Source organism: Epinephelus fuscoguttatus, linkage group LG12 (assembly GCF_011397635.1).
Source record: "Epinephelus fuscoguttatus linkage group LG12, E.fuscoguttatus.final_Chr_v1".
Taxonomy (NCBI): domain Eukaryota; kingdom Metazoa; phylum Chordata; class Actinopteri; order Perciformes; family Serranidae; genus Epinephelus; species Epinephelus fuscoguttatus.
The window spans coordinates 21,143,730-21,170,886 of NC_064763.1; the positions used below are offsets into that span (position 1 = coordinate 21,143,730).

At 40.4% G+C, this 27,157-nt stretch overlaps 2 protein-coding genes across 2 annotated transcripts; one reads left to right on the plus strand and one right to left on the minus strand.

The window, feature by feature from the left end:
* The first annotated feature begins 936 nt into the window (after window positions 1-936).
* Window positions 937-11,981, plus strand: LOC125899033 (V-set and immunoglobulin domain-containing protein 1-like). The gene is made up of 7 exons (XM_049593183.1): window positions 937-1,047; window positions 1,149-1,312; window positions 2,285-2,492; window positions 8,204-8,359; window positions 8,447-8,563; window positions 8,656-8,800; window positions 8,896-11,981. The coding sequence occupies exons 1-7, from the start codon at window positions 1,002-1,004 to the stop codon at window positions 8,990-8,992; spliced, it is 933 nt and encodes a 310-aa protein (XP_049449140.1). The 5' UTR covers window positions 937-1,001; the 3' UTR covers window positions 8,993-11,981.
* Window positions 11,982-14,734: 2,753 nt separating this feature from the next.
* tmlhe (trimethyllysine hydroxylase, epsilon) lies at window positions 14,735-26,823 on the minus strand. The gene is made up of 7 exons (XM_049593171.1): window positions 26,095-26,823; window positions 25,845-26,021; window positions 17,874-18,153; window positions 17,568-17,687; window positions 16,279-16,515; window positions 15,853-15,991; window positions 14,735-15,673 (listed from the first exon to the last, which is right to left on the minus strand). The coding sequence occupies exons 1-7, from the start codon at window positions 26,222-26,224 to the stop codon at window positions 15,542-15,544; spliced, it is 1,215 nt and encodes a 404-aa protein (XP_049449128.1). The 5' UTR covers window positions 26,225-26,823; the 3' UTR covers window positions 14,735-15,541.
* Window positions 26,824-27,157: the final 334 nt, after the last annotated feature.

Genomic DNA, 27,157 nt, shown 5'->3' on the forward strand with positions numbered 1-27,157 from the left:
AGCCGAGTTAGCGAAATGCAGTAACAGGACATGAGTGTTAGCAAAGCAGAGAGAGAAAAGTAGAGAAGGTGCTCAGTGTTTTATAGGAGGTCGTTCGGCAGACTAGGCCTAAGTCAGCCTAACTAGGGGCTGGTACAGGGCAAGCCTGAGCCAGCTCTAACTATAAGCTTCATCAAAAAGGAAAGTCTTAAGTCTAGTCCTAAATGTGGAGACAGTGTCTGCCTCCTGGACCGCAACAGGAAGATGATCCCACAGGAGAGGAGCCTGATAGCTGAAGGCTCTGGCTCCTGATCTACTTTTGGAGACTTTAGGGACCACGAGTAACCCTGCGTTCTCAGAGCACAGTGTTCTGGTAGGATAATAGGGCACTATGAGCTCTCTAAGATATGACGGAGCTTGACCATTTAGAGCTTTGTAAGTTAGGAGAAGGATTTTAAATTCAATTCTGGATTTTACAGGGAGCCAGTGCAGAGAAGCTAAAACACACAGGCTAAATATATCTTCATGGTGTCTTAAAATAGTACAGTCAGTTAAACTTTGTTGTATCTCAACTGACATATCATAGTGTACAAGTACATTGTTAGTATATCAAAAATAATACACTTTTAGTACCTTAGTCATGTGGTCATAGGAGTATACTTAAAGAATTTGTACTTCAATATATTTTTTTTGCGTGTGAATGCACACTGTGATATTCATACATGTATGAACAGGTGAGTTTTTTCTAGTTCTCAGCTGCCCCTGCCACAAATTATTAACGGCTATATCAACCTTTTTTAAAAAACAACAGGCTTCACACACCCAGTCTGGCAAACATGGAAATGCAAACATGGTGTTATCAACAGTATCAGCCAATCCATTAGCCAGCATATTGTAACCTTGCCTACGACATCGAAACTTTTTTTTTTTTTTTTTTTTATCCTCTCTTCTGGTTCTGCTTGCAAGAGTCAACTGTGGAAAGTGCAGAGAGTTCAGTTGTTGAGAAGATTTAATGTGTGAAGATGTGCCCCACATCACTGCGCTGGTTGGTGCTTATAAGCGTAATAGGTAACTTCATCTCTGCTTCTTCTTATAATTCTGTGTTTTGAGGAGTATTTTTATTTGCTTTTAGTAATCTGTGATTTTGAAATGAACTTGTTGTTTTGTAGGATGCGTTGAACTGATCACAGTCAAGACTCCGCGCAAACACGTCAATGTGACAGTGGGTGGAAGCGTCCTACTCCAATGTACATTCGTGACTACCGCGGAGACCACCACAGGCCTTACCATTCTGTGGGACTTTGAGTCGACGTCCTCCAGTGCGCCGCAGCAGGTAGACACACACTGCTGTCCAGATCAGAGATTTGTACCACATTAGGCCAAATGTGTAGTATTATCAGTATCAGTGTATTTCCATTAAATATATCAAGCAGAAAAGTGAACCTTTCCCCTGTGTGTTTGGTTTCAGTCCAGGAGCTCACAGTGTTTGTTTAATGACTCCACAGGGCTTTGAGTGATAGCCTACTGTAGAGACATCAGTCATTTTGGAGTTTCTTTAATTTTTGCAAAAGTGGCGTTTTGTCCTTTTAATCGGTTACAGATTTACGCCAGGTGGGATCTAATGACAGAGCTCACCACTTTGGAAGATATTCAGACTTTCTATTGCTTTTAAATGGACTTCATTACAAAGCTTTAACATTTACCAAAAGCCCATCTTGTGCACTGGTTAGCACCTTTTTCAGTGTGCCGCGTATCGTTAACCAACTGCAGGGAGCCACACCTCACTGAGACAACAAAGCCTGTGATTGAGAAATAAGATAAAAGCAGATTTAATTTTTTTAAAAATCAGAGCGATTGCAGGTTATTATTCAAAGTTTTGAATTAATTTAACAGGACGACTAATGTTTAATTAGCTGCCACAGGTACTCAAGTTAGTTCTTGAATAACATGATACCATCTGGATGCAATTACACTAAAAGTCATTCGTTTAGGCCCTGGGAACAGTTTGTATTTTTAATTTAGTTTAATAGGGACTAAGTCAAGGATATACGGTATGTATTATTTCTTTTTCACACAGCTTTTTTAATGATGTAACAGATTTCTGTTCTGGCAATTCTAATGTAACCAACTGCCTTACAGATGTGCAGTGTCATTGCTGAGTATCCACATTTTATCTATAAATTGTAACATTACTTTAATTAGCCTCCTAACAAAAACCCGCTTAACAACAATGAGGTTTTACTCTGAAATATCATTTGTCTCTTTATTGTGTCACATAGCCTAACTTGTTGCCATCTGCTTTCAGGTGTATTACTACCAGTCAGGAGATGAGGTCATTTCAAAGGCTTATAAGGACAGGCTGCAGCCTACCTCTTCTCCTGGTACTACCAAAAACGCCTCAATAATAATAAGCAACATGCAGCCATCGGATGGTGGGGTCTACACTTGTCAGGTTCACAACATTCCTGATGTGGACGGACAGTCTGAGGCTGATATCATTGTGACTGTTCTTGGTAAGTTAACCCCAAGGGTTGTAAAAAGAAATGTTTCACTGTCTTGGATATATAGTAAAACACAAGTCATTAATGAAACTGGTGACCACCTTTACTTGTAAAGAGATGGTTCATCCCAAAATCAGAAATATATTTTATCTTTTACCTGTAGTGCTATTTATCAGCCTAGATAGTTTTGGTGAGAGTTGCCGAATGTTAGATATCGGACGTAGAGATGTCTGTCATCTCTCCAATATAATGGAACCAGATGGCACTCGGTTTGTGGTGCTCAAGGTGCCAAATAAACTCACTTGAAAAACTAAACAGTAATGTCTCTTTCCAGAAATCATTGCCTGGTTACTCAAAATAATCCAGCTGTGTCATATAGGAACTATTTTCTACTACCGAACTGCACCCACCAACCGAATCACCATGCAGAAGAGAGCATGAGCACTGTTAGCTCGGCTAGCACCACAGAGCTAGCTAATGTTACAGCTCAGCCGAGGAGGATGCCATTCATTACATCTTGTGCTGTCACAAGCGTGAGCCTCTTGTCCATGAGTAGATGCACACTTCCTTCTGCACAGTGATACAGTTGGTAGATGTAGTTTGGTAGAAAGAAAATAGTTCCTACGTGAAACTGCTCACAACAAGGTCTGTGGATTATCTTGAGTAACCAGGTCATAATTTCTGGAAAAAGACATTGCTGTTGAGTTTTTCAAATGTAATTTTTGGCACTCCACAAGCCAAGTGCCATCTAGTTCCATTATATTGGAGAGTAGGCAGACATCTCTATGGCCAATATTTTCAACACTCAGCAGCTCACACCAAAACAATCTAGACTGATAAACACCACTACAGGTAAGAGGTAAAATATGTATTTTTCATTTTAGGGTGAACTGTCCCTTTAAGACTTTGAGTTAATTCACCTGTTACTTCAAGGAGCTGTAAAAGTAATTGGGTGAGAGTGAGGAAAATATATATAATAACAATAATCTGTACAAATATCAACACCACCCTGAGAAGAGGTCGAAAACACTGTGAGAGTGTACAGTAGGTGTGTGTGAGATTTCACACTACTGGACCACACCTATCAGCAGTATCGGCTGAATATTTGCATTATGGCAGAAAGCAGAAGTAGCCGATCATGTTGTGTGCGCGTGGTGCTCTGACCGGTTTATCATACCGGCATTCACACCTGGGCCTGGGTGTAGTCTGGTGTGATTTGAAACTGCTATGAAAACAAAGAAAAGGGGAGAACAAAATCTAACTGAAACCTTGTGCTGGTGCTTTGGCTATTATTCTCCCGCTCGGAGGGGTGTGGCTAGCTGAGAAAGGAGAGCCAAAGCACACTATCAGTCTCGTTGAAGTTTCTGGTCTCAAGAATAACACTTACGTTTTCTTTTTTAATTTAAGTCATATATTTAAATGTTGTAATCCTGCAGTAACCATTCTGCTTCCTCATATTTTCCATGTGAATGCAGGCCTACAGAGTGTTAGGAAGGTTACATTTGAAATCTAATAGTTTAGAGGTTACTAGTTACCCTAAATGTATTAAACAATGTAACTATTTTAATTACTTCATCTAAGTAACGCAACTTATTACGTTTGATTAATTTTGGATTACTTTCTTATGTGACTGATTACAGTCACATTTACTTACCTGTAGATTTTTTCAGGTTTGACGTTGAGCATTTCGATGTTTCGATAACAAATGATTGGAGCCTGTCTGCATGTAGAGACGGCTCCTTGTCAGCCGTCCTACCCTTGGTGGTGTTGCCAAGAAATTCGTCCCAACTATAGACTGCATAAATAATGGACGTAGCTACCTTGATGTCACCCACTGGTTTGAGCACTGCCATTTTGAAGCCTTTTTGCATTTTGATCATCGCCATGTTGGTTTTTTTGGAGCCGGAGGTGGCCATATTTGGGCGAGAAGCTAGAGCTGTGGAGAAAGGAGGGGTAAATCTGACTCATAGCCTGTCAATCAAGCGTCCCCGCGCTTAAATATGCATAACTTTGGGCCTTGATAAAATGTAAACAGGTGAGTTATTAAAAAAAATCACCCTCTGTTCAGTTGTCGTGACTGTTGAAATTAGCTAAAGAGACCAAAATTGATTTTTGTACTTGGCTGTAAACATGTTTATTTCTGCTTAAAAGTTGGACATTTTAACGTGGGAGTCTATGGGGATTTACTTTTAGAGTCGGCCTCAAGTGGCCATTAGAGGAACTGCCGTTTTTGGCACTTCTTTATTGGCACCATTTCCCAGCCTAGTCTATTTTTATTTTTTAGCATTGTTAATTTTCTTTTACTCAGTTTATTCCTGCATTGTCTTTTGTCTAATTATATAACTGTGTAACCTCTCTGGTCCTTGTACCCTGTTTTTACAGATTTATATGGCCATACAATGTATGCCATTTCATGCTGTTTATTTCTGTTCAAAAGAAAATAACATAAATTACTACAATATAAATTACTACAAAAAAAAAAATAAAGGTGAAGCACTCTGAAAAAAATACACTGATCATGGTGCCTTTTCTCGCATACACTCTCCTCATTGGCGACAACTGAAAAAAGACACCTGTGCTGAGAAAAACGTGCCATGTGGATACAGGACCTAACTGTAATTTAATTACATATTTTTTCCTCAGCAACTGTAACTGATTAAAATTACATTTATTTTCCAATTTAATTACACAGCTCTGTTAAATGTCACTAGTTATTCCCCAACACTGGGGCTACGTTAATCATCTCTGAGTGAGCTACTCTTTCACTTTCACCCGAGTAGTTTTTTAACGTAAAATCCCAGTGTGAGACTCAACCTAAGCTAGATGACTCTGATTTCAGTGAGATACTTGAGTGCTGAGATTACTGTATCTTTAATCAGTGCCGTAACATTAACAAATCTATTAAAACAGTGGCCCTGAATGGTGTGATTAGGGGATTACATTCAGTTTGAATCCTCTCATTCACTGAGTTACCAGTGACAACCTTGCAGGCTTCAGTATCCTCAGTAGTTTCCATGGTTACTGCAGCAGTCTCCTCATTGTCAGTGTTGGAAAATTAGAGTAGGACTGTGACTGCATCCTTGTACTGCATACAGAATATACATCAACATCTGCTGCATGCTAAACACACGCCTTCATAATCTCAGCCTTTATGAAAATGTTTACAGGACTACACGCTGAATGTGATGTATGCTTAAGTGCTGTATGAATATGTATGGCTGTTCTCATGCTGATTATGGTGAGATCAAAGCTTTTCATCATGGCTTGCTGTTACATATGGTAATATTTACAGAGAGAGCGTAGTCTATTATGAATTATGAATATATGCTCTACCCTTGTTGTGAAAACTCAGTCGTTAAAAAAATAATGTTGTCATTTTAAAGATGTTTGAGCACAACTGTGTTATTAATACAGTGAAATGATAAGCAGGCAGGCACTGTGGAATATACAGCAAAGATTCAGTCTCACCTCAGGAGCAGAGAGTTGTAAGGCCACTCCCAACACACTTCCTGCCTCGTGATGACTAACGGACACACACACGACGCCCTGTTTGATTAACAACAAGTGAAGGATTTGTCATTTCAACAAACGCATATCTGTAAAGTCTTTGTTACAAGACACACAGATTTATACATTTCATCTTTTCTCTTCTTTGATGTGACCGTTATGACCTATTTTAGAGTATACAGTGCAGCTCCTATCTTTCTTTATAGCTTTATAGATATGGGTTCATCCAGGCGTGGTACAAAGTGTTGTTGAGTCGACAGGACAAAAGCCCAACATGCTGTCTACAACAATGGCTGTGATTTACACACTATACTGTGCAAATCTAAAATATACTTTTAGTATATTTTGGTCAGGATTTTGAATGCAGGACTTATACTCATGATGGAATATTTTTCAATTGTGCTGGTGCTTTTACTGCAAAATACAGTTTAAAAATTGTATCTAAAGACACTTCTTCCAACACTGTCTGAAAGGGACAGTTAACCCTAGAATCAAAAATACATATTATACCTCTTATCGTCAGTCTAGATTGATGGTGTCAGTTGGCCAGTGTTGAACATATGCAGCTGTGGAGATGTCTGCCTTTTCTCCAGTATAATGGAATTCAGCTTGTGGTGCTCAAAGTGCTAAAAAAAAATGCATGTGAGAAACTCAGCAGCAATGTCTCTTTCCAGAAATCAAGACACAGTTACTCAGACACTTTGTTGGGAGCCTTTTCATATAGCAACTATTTTCTTTCTACCAAACCAAAGACCCACTCCTGAACAGGCACCGCCATGTGCAACATGCAACATCCAACATGCAATGTACAATGTACATATGACAAATTATTTCCACAATCCCAGCCGACCCGTCAACAAAAGATCTGCAGCCTGACCTGAAACCGCAAATCCTTTAATAACCACACACAGTTCAAATAATGTGGTTAGGCAGCACATTTAAAGTGATCATTTTGGGACATTTTATGCACATGAAACTAAGGTATTGTGTTAGCCTGGAAATCCAGACTCAAATCTAGAAAGATTTTGAGTCTGGCCCTCACCGATACACCCTTCCTACCCAAGGGGCGGCACTAACTGAGGCATATTAAATGCTGCCACACGCAATTGGATAACACGATGGCCAATCAGAGCAAAAAACAAGGTGACATATTCATTGCACTAAGCCCCATTTGTCTGCCGAACAGTGGGGCTAACTGGTATATTATGCTTTTGCCATATCCCGTTGGCAAAACGGTAAAAACGTCCTTAGAAGCGAAGGCAATGTCGTCATCATGTTACTCGCCCAGAGCCCGCCTCTATCAGATAGACTGATCTGATTGGTCCGATGGCGATTCAACGGGCTCTGCTCATCGGGGCCAGATCCCTGTGCAGAGCAAATTCGAATTTGCTGGGGGCGGGGCATCTGGATTTCCAGGTTAGTATTGTGTAGTAAAGCAAAGGTAATTCAGGAAAAAACAATTCAAATGAATATTTTTGGCGTATTGTTATAATATTGACCAGCATCACCACAGTAAATGTGTCTGTTGGTAATGCACCTGATTGAAGTGGCTCTCATATTTCAGCTGGCGCAAAAGTCAGAGTCAACATGAAGTAAACAGTGAGAGCATAAAAATGTTACAACATTAAATTAGATTATATTGTTATTATTTTATTTTGATATAATTGTTTTCCAATGCCTGCGATCTGACCCACATGTTTAAAGATTATCTTGAGTAACCAGGTCATGATTTCTAGAAAGATACATTGCTGCTGAATTTTTCCAATGTACTTTTTTTGGCACTTCGAGCACCGCAAGCTGAGTGCCATCTAGTTCCATTAGAGTTAAGAGAAGGCAGACATCTCTACAGCTGATATCTCCAACCCTCGGCAACTCACACCAAAACAATCTAGACTGATAAACAGCACTACAGGTAAGAGGTAAAATATGTATTTTTGATTTTGGGATGAACTCTCCCTTTAAAGTATAATTAAAGTAGTTAGATGAAACTGGCAGTGATTGATAGACTAACTGAAAATGCATAAACGTATCAGACTTGGTGCTCCACAAATTCTATGACCAAACCTCTCAGGATCAATTCAGTCTGAAGCTCTTGCTGCAACAGTATGAAAAGTATCATTCATTTCTATTGACTGAACATGTGCACCATAATAAAGAAGGTTTACCAAATATAAAGTTGCCAAATAAACTCATGCATCCTTCCTGTGGTCTGTCAGAGCGGCCCTCTGTTCCTTACTGCTCCGTCCACGGTGACGTGGAATTGGGTCACCTGGTTACTCTGACCTGCCACAGTGAGCATGGGAGCCCGAAGCCGACGTACACCTGGACCAGGCTGGATCAGGCTAAGACCAGGAGGCCTGTACTGGGAAGAGGTTAGTACTGCGTATGTGTTTGTGTTGTACTTGTTTACATGTGTGCCTTCATCCTCTTAAAACACACATGTACACTTGTCTCCTCAGTAACCCCAACTGGAGTACTGAACATCGGAAACATATCCCAGTTTCAGTTTGGGGAGTACCAGTGCAATGCTACAAATGCAGTGGGATCTGCATCTTGCACTGTGGAGCTGAGTGCTGGTACGTTTACATTTTTGTTTTTTGTTGAAATTATGCACCAAAAAAAACAACAAAAATACTTCAAAAGGTTTCATTCACTTTTGTTTGTACAGAAGTGAGCGATGGAGTGATCGCTGGTGCAGTGATCGGTGCGTTGCTCGGGTGTGTACTGATCCTCCTGCTTGTGTGGTTCATCGCTCACACTGTGAAGAAACACAAATACAAAGAGGTCAAAGTATCAGAGGCCAACGAGATGAAGTTAGACTTTTACTTTTATTTTTTCAATGCTGTTGCATTTCATCAATTTATTCCCAGTTCAAGTGTGACACATCAACTCTCCCTCTGTCCACTAGGAGGAGCTCTCCTCAGGCCCAGGAAGCCTCAGAGAGTGTTCCCGTGGCAACCACAGCTGGCAGCCTCCATGCTGAGGCAGAAGAGCAACAAGCCTAAAAAAAAAAAAAAAAAGGGGGCGGCTGAAAACAACTGGAGCAACGTCACTCCTCTGAACAATAGGATGTTCAGTCTTCACTATATGTCACTCTCAAATTTAATCAGTGTGGCAGAGCTCATGTTCATGTTCTGCATTTTGTTACTTGTTTTCTAAATCAAAGTTTTTATGCTTACCATCAATCCAGCCTTTAACAGCTTTTTTTCATGTGTCAGTTTTTTAACATAAAATTAGCTTGAATGTTTGCAGTGCTTTTGTTTTTTTACAGTAAGTATGACATTGAAACCATGTTGATGAGCCCAGCATTGGATATACAAGCTACATAATATTAAAACAAATACTTGAATTTATTGATTGAAATAGGACAAAAAAAAAAAAAAACGGGTTGTTGTGGGTAGAATCTGCATCATGCATCAGTACCATCACCTGCTCTATACAACATTCAGAGAATTTCTATGATACAGGTCAGGATTGTTTGCTCACGGCTCTCAACATGGAGGTGGCTGATCCGGTGGCTGGTAGCTAACAGTGCTAACAATGGCAACAGTGGTGACAGTGCTAACTCTGCAGTTACACCTCCAAAACACTAGTCGGCAGTGGAGGTTTCTGTGAAGTGCTGTAAAGTTTAGTTGACTCACCCAAAACATACATTAAACACACATTAAACATGGCTTAATAGAGACAATTTCAAACACAAGTACACCAATCAGCTTCACTATAACTTGCAGGATTCACAGACAAAGCATTTGTCTTTTGCTGGACACGTTTTCCCCCGCAAATACAACATGCTAATGTTATTAGCACACACCTATGGCATTTTACATTGTATAAATTAGCCTAGCGGCTACTTTTCCTTAACTCCTATGAAGCCAGGGACACAGCAACATTTAACAAAGGTAACGTTACAAAATTCGGCTCCATTACAACTCACAAGGTTCACTGACAAAACAACTGTCTTGTACTAAACACGTTTTCCAAACAAATACTACATGCTAACGTTATTAGCACAGGCCTATGGCATTTTACATTGTATAAATTAGCCTAGTGATGAGCAGAGACTTCCTCTGCTCATATGAAGCCAGGATAAATCACACACAAGACTTAAAATGCTATTTTTGTGGAAGCTTTATTGTCTTCACAATTTATTGTTTCTTATCTGCGAAATTAAAGTAAATGGAAAATGGTTTCAGCTTACAAAAATAAACAGGAGGTCTGCGCCGCCATGCAGTGTTGCCAACTTAGCGACTTTGTCACTATATTTAGCGACTTTTCAGACCCCTCTAGCGACTCTTTTTCAAAAAAGCGACTAGCGACAAATCTAGCGACTTTTTCTTATGTTATTGAAGACTTCTGGAGACTCTGTTGTGAGAGCACGTATCATTCTTATTCTTCTCAATGAGCAGCGGGTGCTGCCGTGGGCTCCTCTCTCGCCCCAAAGCACTCACAGACGGCCCAGTCCTCCCTCCCAGCAGCAGTCAGAGCAGGAGATGTTAACCCCTCCACGTCCAGACTGCAAGTGAATTGCGCATGCGCGGAACCGCTGCTGGCTGATCCCGACCTGGTTTACAGTCAGGGTGGGATGTAAATGTAAAATTTTCTTTGTCTAATATAAATCACTGAAAGAAGGTTCATTTATAGTTCTAAACATATTCAGGGTGTTTTTTTACTCAGTTTTTGTCTCTCCAACGACGTTATTCCTCTCTCCTACAGCAGCCATTACAATTACATGCATATGGACAATTATTCAAATTAGGTGATGACGTTTTAGCGACTTCTAGCGACTTTTAGGACAGCCAATAGCTACTTTTCTTACTGAGGAGTTGGCAACACTGCCGCCATGACATGAAGTTACAAATGTTAGTTAAAGGCGCTGTATGTAAGAATGTGGCCAAAACGGTTACTGCACTCAAATTCAAAATACTGCCGCAAGTCATGTCCGCCCCCCCTCCCCTACAGATTCGAAGTTGCTGGACAGCGGCACGCTGGAGACTGATTTGTTTGCCGTGGCAGGGCCACGTCACCTCGTAGGTTTTCCAGTGGACCGTTCGAGCAAGTCCGGCTTCTCTGCTGCTAACGCTGCTGCCGGGATACAGCTGAGGAGGAGCCAGCTGCTAATGCCGTGTACCGGGACACTGCTAATGCTGCTTGCTGTGCTGCTGTAGCTCAGTCGTAACTGTAACTGATGCTGAGACTCTACTGACTGCGTGACTGGTAGATGGTGGGTGGGTGGCGCAACAGGCCAAAACACAAATTCAAAACATAAAAATGATTTGCGGACTGTAAAAATGTTTTTTTAATGCGAATATTCTGGCTGTACTATTGTTGTCAGTGAGATTAGTATGTTATATGAACATTATTCCTTAGTCTCTGTGACATATTAGGATGCTTTTACAACTATTTGCTTTGGATTTCTTACATATAACTCCTTTAAGACGTAATAAGCTTTGTGTTACCTTCCTTATAAGGCTCAAATATATTTTGTGGCTTCAGACAGATTTTTTTTTTTTTTGGCCTACGCCTGGTCTACCACAACAACAAGTAGAGAAGCTAGGATTACATCACATTCTGAGGGAGCTTGACTTTATCTATATCTTTACATAGCAAATAGTGATTTGCTGCTATATTAATGCTCCGAATGTCATATACAGTACCTTAACATTAACTATAAAAAAATTAATCCTTTTTTACAGTTAACGGATATTACCAACTAACTCCCAAAGCAAAGGATAAATGGGCTTTCAGATGTATTTTTAATTGATCTTGGCTAATACAAACTGTCAAACAGCTGTGGATAAAGTTTGTCTAATGATGTTCAGATCCTGATTAAAATAAAATATTATGTTTTCTGAGTCAATGAGTCATGTAGGTATTTCAGTGTGACCATAATCGATAGTATTCAGTTTCATCTAGGTGGCAGTGAACATGTAGCACCAGCAGCACTGTCATGTCTTCAGGTTTGAGTCAAGATTCTGCTTTTATAGATCCAAAACATACTTGTGTTGTCTTCACATTGTTCTACAGATTTTCATTTTTGTGGCGACAACTTCAGCCATTGTATTCCAGGCAGAAATGTAAAGGCCAGAAATCACTGAGTCACTGGTTTGATCACAAACTCTTCTATAATTATTTGGCAAATGCAAAGGCTGCACAGACCTTCAATATATTTTCCTTTATGGAGCCAAATGAAAAGCTTCTGCACCACCTTAATTTTCTTTCACAGGTTACACTTTAACTAAGAAGAGCTTTTACCAACCCAATTTACATGGATAATTCACAGTCTGCTTTCAATGTGCTGCTGTATATGCAACACAGCCATATTGTACCACATCAGCAGCAGTACCCAAGTAAGGTTATTAGAAACTTGTTTGGCTCAAGAGGGTAGGTTTTGTAACAACATTTAAGGGGGGCACTTATTAAGTGGGAGGTCAGGGGGCTCTCTCCTGAGAAATTTTGAGCATCAAACACTTAATTTCCTTCATTCTGGTGATTTTTTTATGCACCTTTCTGTACTTCCTGTCACCTACTTTACCAGAGGCATTGTTATGTCTATAAGTCACGTTCTCAGTTCATCAAAATAAATAAAAGTCCTCTGCTACTTTAATGGTTTTTATGCCAGGGACAATGCTTGTGTTCTAAATATTGAGGGGGACATGTCCCCTGAGTCTCCTTCAAAATCTGCGCCATTGGTTTAGCCGAATTTAGGGACAGTTTCAGACTTACCAAATGTGTGAAGTCACCCACCTGGGTAACTGCTGCATCTGGCCCCATGAGCTTCTGTGGTGATTTTACAATTAGGAGGTGGGAAGTAATAAATTATATCGGCTATGTCCTGATGCCTTCAGACTTTTGGGAAGACTGGACTAAGTGTCTGTTTAGGACTCATTTAAGTAGGCTTCATGAGTTATTCTCACTTAGTTTTCACTTGGTCAGTTTATTATTAAGAAAATTGAGTTTTCTTGGTTTCAGTTTATTGTGTTCTTCCCCTCCTGTCCCCTCCTACCTACACACCTGTCCTGTATTAGCCTCATTAGTTCTTGCCGCAATCCTGAGTTTTTCTCAGCCAATTAGCTCCCTGCCTGTTCTTCTGCCTCATCACCTTATTCCCCACACCTGAGCTTCTCCACCCTTTTTCTCTACCCGCTCTTCATCTCCCCGTTAGACTAGTCTGTATTTAAATCCTGGTTTTCAGTTCAGTTTTTGTTGGATCCTTGATTTACTTGTGTGATGTTCAGTTGCTGTTTCCCTGGGAGGAAAGGAGTAATCTTTTTGAGTTGCTGTTGCCTTCCATCTCCTGCATTTGGGTCAGCCTGCTCCACTTCTCATGACATTTGAGTTAGTGAGTCAACACATTCTCACTCTGTGCTCATCACATATTGGTTGTGGACCTTGCACGTCTACATGTGACGTGTAGGGTAGCATGGGTGCATCGGTTGTTGACATTCTAGGACGCTGTGTCAACTTCAGCCTGTTACATGCATTGTGTCCTTTCAAAGTACACTTCCCTTTTCACAGATAGGCAACAAAAGCATGTAGTTTAGAAAAAAACAACAGGGTTTGGCTTTACATTCATATAAGAAGCAAACACTGTCGTCCCAGGTGATAGTCGATTATTGTTGTTGGAGCTTTCTGCCAGCACATTACTCAGTATTTTCTGTTAGTCTACCACTTTGGTCCAGACCCAAAATATCTCAACAGCTTCTGAAGTTCTGTACAGAGGTTAATGTTCCCCAGAGGATGACTTATAATAACTGAAATAACTTAAATGATCCTTTAACTCTTCAGAAAATTTAGTATTCAATTCCACTGCTACGCTGATGACACCCAGCTCTATCTATGCACTTGGCTTTCATGCACTTTCCCCAACCTGATAAGACTGAGGTTCTCCTTGTGGGTACTAAGTCTACTTTGGCTAATCCCCTCAGGTTAAGAGTCAGGGTGTCGTCCTGGACAGTACATTGGCCTTTGAGGTGTCACATCAATAATGTTACTCAGTCTGCATACTTTCATCTATGAAATATTAATTGCCCTCACCCGTCACTTTCATCACAGAGTGCTGCTATCCTTTACATCTAGTATTGATTATTGCAATTCTGTCCTCTTTGGTCTCCCTCTCAAGTGTCTTGGTCCAGAATTCAGTCGCCCATATCATTACCAGAATCCCCTCCATAGATCATATCACTCCTGTTCTCCAGCAGCTTCACTGGCATCAAGATTCTCCTTCTCACTTTTAAGGCCCTTCATAATCAAGCCCCTTACTACCTGTCTGAACTCATTCATATCTACACACCCTCACATACTCTTAGATTCCCCTCTGCAAACCAACTCACATCACCATCTGCCAGCTTTACTGCCATGGGTTCTAGAGCCTTCAGCCATTCTTCCATCCGCCTCTGGAACTCTCTCCCCAACGACATAATTATGATTTCTGTCTAGTCGTTTTATTAACTTTTATTTTATTTTACGGAATTGTTTGATTTTATGATCTAAGGACACATTGCTGCTTGTTTTTTTAACTGTCTTGTAAGATGTGCTTTGAAAGGCGCCTATACATAAAATATATTATTATTTATTAACTTTTCAACAAGTGCCAACATCAAGTCAAAGGTACTTAAAAAACAACTGAGCCTAAGCTTGTTTAGTTCTAATTAGTTGTAACTTACTGTAATGATACTGTCTGAAAGGTAATATCACTGACTCCTTTATGTATTTTGTGCAGTCCAACTCTCCGTGATAACATTTAATGTGATCATATGACGCATGAACTCAACAATATCAAGCCATTTTTGAGCTTATACATTTGTTTCAAGTGTAGTTCAGGAAATACAATCAATGAATGTTAATTAAAAAAAGAAGAGCAAGGGTGAGTAAAATACAACAGGAAGCAGGACTGTTGATTGTTGAACAAAATACGGCTTTTTGTGCAAATCTGGCAAAAAGAGTGTTAGTTTTACAGAAAAGGAGGTAAAGGAGGTACTTCAGTAGAGCTCAGGTGGAGCAGGTTAACAGTTTTCAGTCACTGGGAATCATCATCAAGAACCTGACATGATTATCAAATATTCATCCTGTTTAAGGAGGCTATAAAATGGCTGTGTTTTATAAGGAAACTTCACAAGGCAAAGTTCTTGTAAACTTTTAAAGTAGAGCACTGACGGGATTCATCACAAAGTGGCAGTATTTCTGCATGGCTCAGTACAGGAGGGCTCTGCAGCGGGTAATTAAAACTGCCCCAGAACATCATTGGTACTGAGAATCAGTGAGGTACTGTGCCCATGCAGAGCCCAAAGGATACTAAAAGACAATACCAACAACAGCAGCGTGATTACCCTGCTGCCTGCAAGCAAGTATCCGCTACTTAACCATCAGACTGCAGAGTTCTTTTCTCAGGTTGTCTGACCCCTTAACTTATTCTCCGTATTCCATCATACAGCATAAAGGAACTACAGCTTGCATTACATGTTATCCAACCCTGTGTTGTATAATGGCAAAAAATGAACCTTTCAAACACAGGCTAATCAATAGGTACAGAGGTTAAAAGTCCTTCATGTTCGGGATCAGGCCTGCAGACCGAAGCAGCGTGCAGAGCTGAGGACATCGTCTCTGGTCAAGTAGCATCCACAGAGCTGCCTCAGGCCGGTGAAAGACTCCCTTCCGTGCATGACGCGCCAGTTGTCTATGAAAATCACCTCATGAAGAAAAGAGAAGATCAAATCCTTAGATTACACTGAACTACATTTGCATCATTCAGTTGTCCTAAAATTGTAAATTAATCGATTGAAATTGGCATTTTGGAAAAGCATTTATACATTTTTGTTTTTTGACTTTTCTGAATGCACCCCCTTCGTGAACAGTTTAACTTTCTTACTTTCCCTGGAGTCAGCTTCACCCACAGCTCGTTCTCTGGCCGCCTTAGTTCTGTCGTCAACTCTCGATGTGCCACATACCATCGCCGAACGACGTCATGAGGTATTGTGTTTATCACTGATCTGTCATAGTTGTTGTATCTGTTGGGAAAAAAGACACAACAATCTTGTTATTTGGAAACTTTAAACATTCAAGCATACTTTTGAAGCTACTGAATATTCCTTAAAAAAGAGGCAAGAAATTCTAACTACTGAGGACCTTTTAAAGTTTCTCAACCAACCTTAAGGACTAGTTTGCTTTGTTATTATCTGGGAAGTAATGAATAACTAAAAAGTGAGATGTATAAAGTTAAAATCAAGTTCTACATTAAAATCCTGATAATTCACTACTGCAGAGATGTGAGTATCAAATTAAAGCGCTGACATACCGAATCAGGTACATTTCATTGTTCCAAGGATAGACGTTGAGCAGGGGACCAATGCCCGTCATGTGGTTTCGGTGGTTGTCAGTGTTTTCAATGTACTCGTGCCTGATGGGAACGCGGGCAAGCAGCTCAAAGTTTCCAGGAGACCTCTGACGTACTTTTTCAGCGGCGTAGAACCCGTCCACAAGTAGTGTCCGTCCCCCAGTTCCCTCATGTTTGAGGCAGTGGAAAACCTGGATTCTGCAACAGCAAGCAGCAGCATTTAGTCAGAAAGTGTTTAAAACAAAACTTTTTCTCTCCTTGGGTTTCATTTAAGATATATCAAAATTAAAACTGCTCAGTACAATGAAAACTGTTGACACTGAAGTCTGTTATGGAGTACGAAAGATTACTTGAGTATCAATAAATAAATAAATAAATATATATAAAAAATAAATACAGAAAAAAAATAAATACAGGAATAAATAAGTTAATAGTGGAATAAATAAATATGACAATAAATCAGTTAATTTATAAATACAGGAATAAATAAATAAATGTATGAATGAATAATTAAAAAAAAAAATCCACAAATTAATACAGGAATAAATAAACATAGAAATAAATAAATAAATATATGAATAAATAATTTAAAAAATAAATAAATAAATCCACGAATTAATACAGGAATAAAAAATATAGAAATAAATATAGAAACATATGAATAAATACAAGAATAAATAAATAACAAATAAATCCACGAATAAATATGGAAATAAATATGCTGAAATAAATACAGGAATAAATAAATAATTATGGAAAAAATACAGGAATAAATAATTATGGAAATAAATAATCCAATGCATAAATAAATGCAAAAATAAATAAGTATATCTGAAAATAAAACAATAAATTCATTAAAAATATAGAGTTTAATGAATGAATATGGAAATAAATATGTTTAAATAAATACAGATTTAAAAGAATGCTGAAAAAAAGAATAAATAAATGTTTAAATAAATTTGGAAAAAAACTGAAAAATCCATAAATAGAATTTTCTGTATATCTGTGTCTGCATGTTAATGAGGTAGGAGGTCCTATTTATTTATTCCTGTATTTATATATATACATGTATTTACTGACACTTATGTCAATTTTTGCCCTCCATAGTCTGTAAATTATTAAGAATAACTGCACAATTGTTTCTGGGAAGAAAGAGCTTTTCTAATGTTACTTTTTCAATGCTTGACAAACAACATTCCTTTTACTTCCCGTGTATTACGGTCATATCACTTCATCTCTGCTACACCTACCCACATGGCTCCTGAAAGTAGGAGGTGTCAGTGTGACGGTCCAGGGCCAGCTGGCTGTAGGCAGAATCTCCTCTGGAAAAATCTGAGGTGAAACACCACATTCTTCCATATGTTGTCTCCCTTGTGGATCAATAATACACAAAACACAAGTGGATTAGGAATGAGTTGACAGGGCCGAACATCTTCTGCGCTGCCTGTGAATATTTCCTTTGAAAACAAATTATTAATGCAAAATACTGGCATGAAAATGTAATTTGTATGAGAAAGTTATACAGCAGCATAGGCCTTAAAAGAACCATGTCATACCTGATGAGACTGACCCTCTGGGTAACTGCCTCTGTGGCCTCGACTGTAACTGGGACATCATCTACAAAAGCGATCCCATACAGGAGGTAGTTCTGAAGAAATTTCTTTACTTCATCATCACAGCTCATAAACTTGTCCCATTTGGCAGAGGGTACGTTTGCATTCTTATAGATGTCTGAATTCCAAAGGATACGTGGCTGGACGATGGCCTGCCTCTTTCCTTCGTAGCTGTTCTCAGCGAGCCAGCTAAGGCTGTACTTTGACACATGACCTCCGGGCCCTGGGATACAGAAATGGATAAAATTGTTATTAGGTACAATAAATGGAAATTGCATAAAAAATACTAAGCATGACCTGATTTTCACTCATCTTAATGAATTATTTATGACAGGTTGAAGCATATTTGGGAAGATCACAGTGTGTGAATAAACTATTCTTGGGGAGAAAAGCGAACTAATTTGTATATTTGTATAATATTAGAAAACTAGTCCATACCCATTGAGTGCACAGTTGCCCATGTACAGTTTCACATGGTGTGTGTTTGGGATACAGGTCATAGGAAATTGCAGATTAAATAGTCAACTGAACCCATTAAGAAGAGCAATGTATTCAGACAGAGTTTTTGTGAATTTGATAGTACGATAGCTTTATTGAAAGTACAGTAGTACCATTGCCAATAGTGGGATAGTTAGTGGGCTAAAACTGTACATTAGTAGTTGAGGTAGCACGTTGAAAGGCAGATAGTTAAAGTCATTGCCTTTATAGAAGCTCAGTTTTAATAAGTTTTCCAATTTTTGCCAGGAGGGAACTTTAGATATTGGTCCCTAAATTATGTTCACCGAGTTTCATGCAGATCAGTCAAACTTCCTAGGAAGAGATCGATTTTAAGTGTTTTTAAAAAAAATTCAAAATGATGGAAAATCTATATAACCAGAAGTTATGGGTTCTTGAGGCAAATGTGTTTCTCATGACAAGAGGCATCTCTGTGCAAAGTTTCATGTCTGTATGACATACGGGGCATGAGATATGCCCATTCAAAGTTTGCAATTTCAATCGGTTGCTATAGCACCCCCCTTTGGCCAGTTGATGTAATATTGCTTCATTTGCATCCTCCCATGACCCTCTACCACTGTGCCAAATTTCACATGGATTGACCAAGTCAGTGAGGAGAAACACGTGGAACATAGACACCCAAAGACAGAGTTTTCGTTATTATATAGTAAGATATACCAAGTGTGAATGAACAATAACATTAATCATTACAAACCGTTTCTGCAAAAGAGCTCAATGGCAAAAACAATTATCTTGTATAACAAGTTTGTCTTGATCTCATGCCCTCTTGACTTTAGACGTTTGTTTGCCTTCCTAACCTCCGTTTCTCTTCTCGTACACTGAGCTGAGCTGATGATCAGAGTAATTTCTCTCACAGACGGGTTCTCCCAGCCCGGAGGTTGAGTCAACATGCTGCATTGGGCAAAAAAAAGGTCAGCAATGGCCACCTAGCACCAAAGGTGTGGGACACTCCACAAATGCTAGGGCAATAGAAGCTCACCGTAGACCCATTATTGACTTACAGTTGACTGTTGGCCTGGTGTGTCGGGGCCTTCAAGGCAAGAGAATATTTATTGCAAAGAGAGCAAGGGCAGCTGGGGGGTGAATAGGGGCCTATGGATCAATTTTGCCCCATCCATCCATTTTCATCTCCTTATCCGGGACTGATTGCATGGGCAACAGGCTGAGCAAAGCACCCCAGACATCCCTCTCCCCAGCAACGCTTTCCAGCTCCTCCTGGGAGACCTTGAGGCGTTCCCAGGCCAGATGAGATATGTAATCCCTCCAGTGTGTTCTGGGTCTGCCCCACCAGTGGACGTGCCTGGAACATCTCTAACAGGAGGTGCCAAGGAGGCATCCTGATCAGATGCCCGAACCACCTCAACTGACCCCTTTCGACAAGAAGGAGTAGCGGCTCTACTCCGAGCTCCCTCTGGGTGTCGAAGCTCCTTACCCTATCTCTAAGGCTGAGCCCAGCCACCCCACAGAGGAAACTCATTTCGGCCACTTGTATCCGCGACATCATTCTTTCAGTCACTCCCCAGAGCTCATGACCATAGGTGAGGGTTGCCCATTTTGCCCCCAAGCAGGCTAATCTGGGCCTGTTATGAAGTAAGACTTCATACTTCAACTTGGCACAGCCATTTTCCCTGATTACAGCTGCTGGATTAGCATTTAGCTGAACTGAGTTCAGTGTTTGTGACCATTTTGTAGCTGCTTATTTCAGTTTCGCAATGTGCATGAACAGACACATACAGTAAATGGGAGAAACCCAGAATAACCTCTGTCCTGCGGTACATCAGGTTATAAAGGATTGCAGAACAGCTCATAAAGGCTTGGCATCAAAATGCACACAGCAAATTAATAGATATGATCTGTGTTTAACATGATGAAGGCCCTCGCACAAGTGAGATCAAGCACTTTGCAGACCAAATCTGTAAGGGCCGACGTTGGATGTGCACACCCAGACTCAGGTGACCTTGAATGTGCACCACTACACTGTGTATATGCCAGCATGCCCGCAAGAGTGCATGCATCATCGACTGTCTCTGGGCTGACGGGTCCCCATTTGTCAGTTTATGTAAGATTCAGCGCCACTCTTGTGCATAAATAAAACACACTGTAACAGCCGAGCAGCCCACAGGGAGGCATCAGTCAGTCTTTAGGACAACCCTGAGTAGCGTGAGCCAGTCAGACACCCACAGCGAGAAAACATGGGCATCTCCAGTCTGCCAGATTCTGACTGCACTGCTATGAAGGGCTGGGTGATTCATCAAATTTAATTTCAAAAATGATTTTGGCTCCCAACTATTATGAAACCGAGATAAACATTTTAAAAACTGAATGTTCCTGCACTGTAATTATGACTGGATGCTGAGATTAAAGCTGTGACGTCACACAGCGAGGGTGAATGTGTGGTGTGCACATGAAGCCAGCAGATTTCACTGACAGGGCACACTGTAAAACCTGGTTCCTTTTTCTCACCTGGCTGTTGCGGGACTGTTTTTTCCTTTCAGTCCAAAAATTAAATCTCATGGCTTTTCCCCCTTTGTGTGCTGGGCTGTGTACAGTATAAGGGATGATTCCAGCAAGTCTGGAATCAGTGCTGGGGTTTGCGTGCCAAAAGATGACATCATCACATCTTTCGCATGAAGGTGCAGAATGTTGTCACCACGCTTGGTCGCCCACCTCTGAATATTTGTAAAAGGATCCAGCTTCTTGTGCTGCAATTTTTCACTTAAACATGGATGCCTTTGAGGGAACTTTTGGCCGTGCAGTTTCACCTGTGCAGACATCTCCTTAGCCCTGTTTACACAAAGATCAGGCAATAGGGCCACTATAAAGTACCCTCTTTATTCTGCCTTACACAGAGGCAAACGACAGTGGCATCATTCCGCTCCAGTGTGCGGTTACAGACTGCACGCCAGCATCGCGGGATCAAAAGAGGCGTGACAAGTGTGGCATGTAACACAACAGCACTGGCCTCTTGTGTGACATAAACCATACGTGTTAGCAGCGCTTTATAAACAGTAACTATGGCATAACATGTCAATAACAATCATTTACATCAGCTACACATAGAGACAGACAACCATTCATGCTCACATTCACACCTATGGCCAATTTAGAGTCACCAGTTAACCTGCATGTCTTTGGACTGTGGGAGGAAGCTGGAGTACCTGGAGAAAACCCATGCTGACAGAGAACATGCACAGAAGGGCTCCCCCACCCTGGGTTCAAACCAGGAACGCTCTTGCTGTGAGGCAACAATGCTAACCACTGTGCCACCCATTATTATTATTATTATTATTATTATTATTAGGTGAAAGATGAAGTGCTGGAAAGGGGGTGTTTTTTTTTTGGCTAAAACACTACATGGGTGGTATTACAGCTTTCTAAAAACAATTTATCAGATAGCTTTAATGAAAACAGTAGCACAAATAACCAATGGGGTTTGAAATTATGACTTTTACATGTATTACATGAGAAGCAAACATAATCTTGGCCTAATCTTTTTATGTATCTGTGTCGGTTAGAGCCAAAGGTTCACTGTGCCAGTTCATCAAAGATGTTGTAATTCACTGATCACTGATAGAGGTTGATATCTAAATCTAAATATGAATATCTTTTTTTATGTTTCGCAGTGCAGACCACACCCTAAAGGATTAACTAACTAACTAACAAAAGAGAGAATCTTTACATAACAAAACACCTCCACCACCACCGCAGAGGGAAAAGTCCACTTCTCCTTTGTCTGATAACATGCAGGACTGTGAACTCAGCAGGGTGGGTGGATTCAAAGGTCTGGACCCAGGACACACTGCATGTCATGTGTGATGAGAATGTGCTCTGATGTTTGACTCATCCACAGCTGGATTGTGTGTGGCTGAATACTCCTCAAGACAGTTCCCAGAGTAGATGCAATTTACTGGTTCACTAAAAGTAAATGATTGAATCTGACCTGAGGTCACAAATGCCTCATCTAGTCAATCTAGTGATTATGTTTTAATGTCCAGGATGTACCTGTACCATATCCTGTAAGGTGTCGTGGGGGGCTGGAGCCTATCCCAGCTGATATCGGGTGAGAGGCAGGGTACACCCTGGACAGGTCACCAGACTATCACAGGGCTGACACATAAGCCCTTTTTAAACAGGAATTGTGCAAATTTGCAGGAAAGCCCAATCAGTCTTCTTTCAGCATTGGCAGTAGCCTATAAAAACAAAATAGGGGAGTGCAGCAAAATGCAGCCAACCTACTTTTGTTTATACAGAATGTGCCTTTTTCAGGCCAGTTGGGGGTGTGAGCAAGTAACAAAACATGTAGCTCAGCGTGTGACGTAAACAGTGACGTGGGAGGGAAGCCGTGGCTGGTCAGTCCATCAGCGATTCTCTCGTAAGTTGGCCCGTCCTTCACTGTCCCCGTCATCTGACGGTCAATGGCCTCTTCGTTTGCGAGGGCAAGGAGGGCGTGCAATTCCTTGTCTCCCCAGTTGCTCATCTTTACAGTGTCTGTCAGGTTTGCGTTTCCCTCTTGCTACTAGCTGCTCATTCCTGCTATCAGCTGTTTCCTGTTTATCCACCACCAGTGGGTCACACGTACAGCATCATCAACAGCTCCTCCCACAAGTCTTCAACAGCCCCTCCTGTTGCAGAAGGCCACCTGGGTCTGTTTAAACTAGAAGGGTTCCGCCAATATGTTTACCCCTACGTGGCGGAAAATAGGGCACCTCGGATCAACTCACCAATCCGGCTCTGTGTGTCTACACGCTCGCAGCTTGCCGGCAAAACGGCCCAACATTCGCCGAAAATCTGGCAGTGTAAAAGGGGCTATAGAGACAGACAACCATTCACCCTCACATTATTTAGAGTCACAGATTAACCTGCATGTCTTTGGAGAATGTGAGAAAGCTGGAGTGGAGAAAACCCACAAAGGAGGAGCATGCAAACTCCCCCACGCTGGGTTTGAACCAGGAGTCCCCTTACTGTGACAACAATGCTCACCACTGTACCACCGTGCCGCCCACTTTTATCAAAGCAAATATTCATTTCTGACATTTTATACCTGTCATAGTACATTTTAGCTTTTTTAAAATTTTACATTCTTTAACTCTTTAACCCATTTAAGCATACTGGCAACAATAGTTGCCAAAGTGTATGCTTGTCATTTTCCACTTAAAAATACATTTCTAAATACTATACATGTTTTATATATCAATGATATGTGAGTAGACACCTTAGAAAATCATATTAAGAAAAAAAATTAAGTTTCTGCATACTTCCTGTCACATGGCATTGTTGAGTTCCTGACCCATCTTACTGAGGGCATGGTGACGACAAACCCCCACAAGTAAAGGTGATTTTCATATTATAATAATATTTTTTTGTTGACATATATATATCTACGTAATCATGAAAGTCTCTAGAATCATCCAAACAACAGAAATATTGCATTGGATGTATAGTTTTTTCTGTATGCAATCATATGTCCAAGCAGCAACTATTGTTGCTGGTGGGCACATACCTTGTCAGTAGATAATAATGTTAGCTAACATTACCAACATTACAAAGGGCTAATATTTGGCAACAATACAGTTTTTGATAGTGTTAGCTTTAACATTTGGTAACCAACATTACTAGTATTTGGTAGCTAGCGCTAGCTAACTACCTAGCTAACTAACTAGCTAGCTATTAGTGCTGCCAATGTTAGCGCTGACTGTGTTGCACTGTGTGGTAGATTAGAAGGACTGAATGATGTCAAATACAGGGAGAACATCTTTAACACTATTGTACATGAACAGGGATATAGAATTGGAATTGTTTGGTAAAAAATATCCATTTCAAATTGCGTTAATTTCACAAAATGGTGGCCCCCAGTGGCCATGGGAGCAAACTTTTTAGTGTTTTCCACAGAGATAAACCAGGAGGATTAGAGAGGTATACTTTGGCAGAGGTTTTGGACATCCTTGATGCAGATGATCCCTCTGCAAAAATCACAAGCATTTCAGTTGTGCCAGAGTCTGAGAATAATGCCCGCGAAACAGACTGTGACAGCGATTTTTCTGATGATGATGATGTGACCTGTGATCCCAAATGCCTACCATCTAGGCTGCTCAAAGGAGACTGCTTTGTGTCTGATGGTGACACGCAACTACCCATCACTGATGATGGACAAGAACTTGAGTAGCTATGTTTCCATCCAAAAGTGATTTGAATCATTGGGAAATGTGCATTAAAAGAAATACGAATCCTGTGTGTTTCCATTAAATGTACAGACTTTGGTGAAAACTACGAACTCGCACGAGTTTTCCACAGAAAAGGAAACAAAACAAGTCTCGCATTCTTCTTCTTCTACGTTTTCTGGTGGTTGGCAACCAGCTTGTAAATGCATTACCGCCTTATTATGGCTAGAAATGTTCTTATTTTGTCCTCCATCCACACAAGTCTTGTGTTGCTGTTTTCCGCAATGTTTTTGCCTTGTGAGTGAACCGGAAACACCGGAAGCAGTTGGGGTGAAAGTGCGCTACATCAGACTTAATTCGAACATAACTATTTCCATCCCCTGTTTTGCGAATCAACATTTTTTCGAATCAACCAAAACCCGGCTATAGCGAATGTATTTTAGTTTGTGCGAATCAGGGGATTTTAATTTTAATTTTGGCGTTTCCAAGTTTTTTGATGACAAAATTCATGAATTAAATTGTTCTCACACTTGTTTTAAATAACAAAAGTCTGTCTCAATAAAGACAGCTGAATTACATGTTGTTTTTTGTGCTCTAATTCACTTTTCATCATTAGAGGGGTAGATACAAGGTATGTGCCCACCGGCATATTATAAATAAATACATTACTACAATTATAAACTGATCCCTGTCATTGTAGTATCGTAACAGCTATCCTCAGACAGGTCTGTCTGAGCCAAAGCTCTGATTCACACCTCCTCGCCTCGCAGTCTGCTGACAGGGAAGCACTGCTTGTAGTGGGTGGATGAATAAGTCTGTGTGGAGGTATTGCACTGAATCCTGTTGGAGGTTTGCGTAGGATGTAACTGAGTACATTTACTCAAGTACTTCAATGAAAGGTCCAGTGTGTTAATGATAAACTTTATTTATATGGCACTTTTCATGCAAGAAATGCAATGAAAATAACGTTATTTTGATGCTTTTAATGTTTCATGTAAATCACTTTGAATTGCCTTGTTGCTAAAAATTTCCATATAAATAAACTTGCCTTTCCTTGTAACAGGTTATATGCACTGGACCTGCGTGGGGCCCCTGGAGCCTATTGAGTTATCCAGCCTTGTGTAGTGACTTTATTACAGGCAGACAGTGGAGTCTGACTTGACTTTGAGTATGCTTTACCTGACCAGCCTCTTATTTCCAGATGTTCAGTTTGGTATAGCTGCACTTAAAGCTGACTTACACGTGAGGATGAGATGTCCCTCCTGCACAGCTGTATTGTCAGGGCGGATGTTGAGGTCTATGCCCCCGGTGTCCACGTTTCTCTGGTGAGTCTTGGAGTTGTATGAAGAGGCAGAGCGGCAGTGATCCCGCAGCCACACGTAGTTAAAATGCATCCGTGTCCCTCTGTAGTCCAGCACTGTTGGTGTCATATGCATTTAGTTAAATTATTGCACTTTTGCCTGGATGAGTCACAGTGTATTTAAACTCACCAAGACTGTCATCCTGTGTCTGGATAGTTGCAGAGCTACATGCGCGGATCTGCACCTTGTATCTCCACGCCAGTTGAGTCTGAGTCTGAGCCCACGCGGGTCGCAACATCCTCTTTAACGTCCACATCATTGTGAACACTTACGTGATAAACAAACTAGAATAAACCCAGAAGTGTAAGAGAGATATCCGTCTTCATGCAGGAGCAGGCACCGTGCGGCTGCAGAGCAAACACGTCTCCTCCTCAGCTCTTTAATATGACATTTCCAAGTATGACGAGATTAATTATTAAACACGGCCTAGTTTCTCTTATGATATGGGGTTCAGGTGGAGTAGCTGAACCACAGCAGGTTTAACTGTAGTATACTAGATGGTGGAGAGGTTTGGCGCATGCGCAGACGGTGCAGGGTAGAGCTAATGTCCAGAGGTTAAAGGCGAAAGCGACAATGCAGAGGAGTGAATCACTTCACATGAGTGTGTACTCTTCGTTGAAAGCGGTGTCTCTTCAACTGCAGTGGTTTTTAATTTAATATTCACTCAAACAATATAATACTGCATCGGTTAATCGATTATAGCCAGTCTAAGAGATCTAGAGGGAAAATAAATTGATGCCTGAATAGGTTTATTGTGATATTCAGAGAGATATCAGTGGAAACACTTTTTTATATTTTCAAAATTAAGTTTATTTAAACACCAATTAAGCATTTAGGCCTAATTAATTACTAATTGAACAATACGAACAGACATTGATGATCTGTAATTAAATGTCCCGGGGCCATTTAGAAGTTAGCATAAGGGTATATTACATGCATTTTCTTTTTCTGAAATCTAGACGCTGCATTGGTAAACGTATTTTAATGTATGGGCCTCTGTTCTCAAGCTTTAGGCAGCTTATCTGGGTGTACAAATTTCACATCTACATTATTTCTCATGAACTGTACTTGTATTTTTACCTGTTTTGCCAATAAAATGTAACTTGAACAGACTAAATTAAAGAACAATTCATTGTCTAATATTTTAATGGGTAAAAAAAGAGATCATCCCTACACGTCAACTCTGTGTGGA

Excerpts from the sequence above, each read along its gene's own strand:
- tmlhe (XM_049593171.1), bottom strand. The coding sequence starts at position 26,224 with ATGATGTGGACGTTAAAGAGGATGTTGCGACCCGCGTGGGCTCAGACT. Across the intron at positions 18,154-25,844 it reads GGGACATCTCATCCTCACGT|GGCCCGGAGGTCATGTGTCA; the intron begins GTAAGTCAGCTT and ends TCTGTATCCCAG. Across the intron at positions 15,674-15,852 it reads TGAAGCTGACTCCAGGGAAA|GTGATTTTCATAGACAACTG; the intron begins GTAAGAAAGTTA and ends TTTCTTCATGAG.
- LOC125899033 (XM_049593183.1), top strand. The coding sequence starts at position 1,002 with ATGTGCCCCACATCACTGCGCTGGTTGGTGCTTATAAGCGTAATAG. Across the intron at positions 1,048-1,148 it reads GGTGCTTATAAGCGTAATAG|GATGCGTTGAACTGATCACA; the intron begins GTAACTTCATCT and ends GTTGTTTTGTAG. Across the intron at positions 8,564-8,655 it reads CACTGTGGAGCTGAGTGCTG|AAGTGAGCGATGGAGTGATC; the intron begins GTACGTTTACAT and ends TTGTTTGTACAG.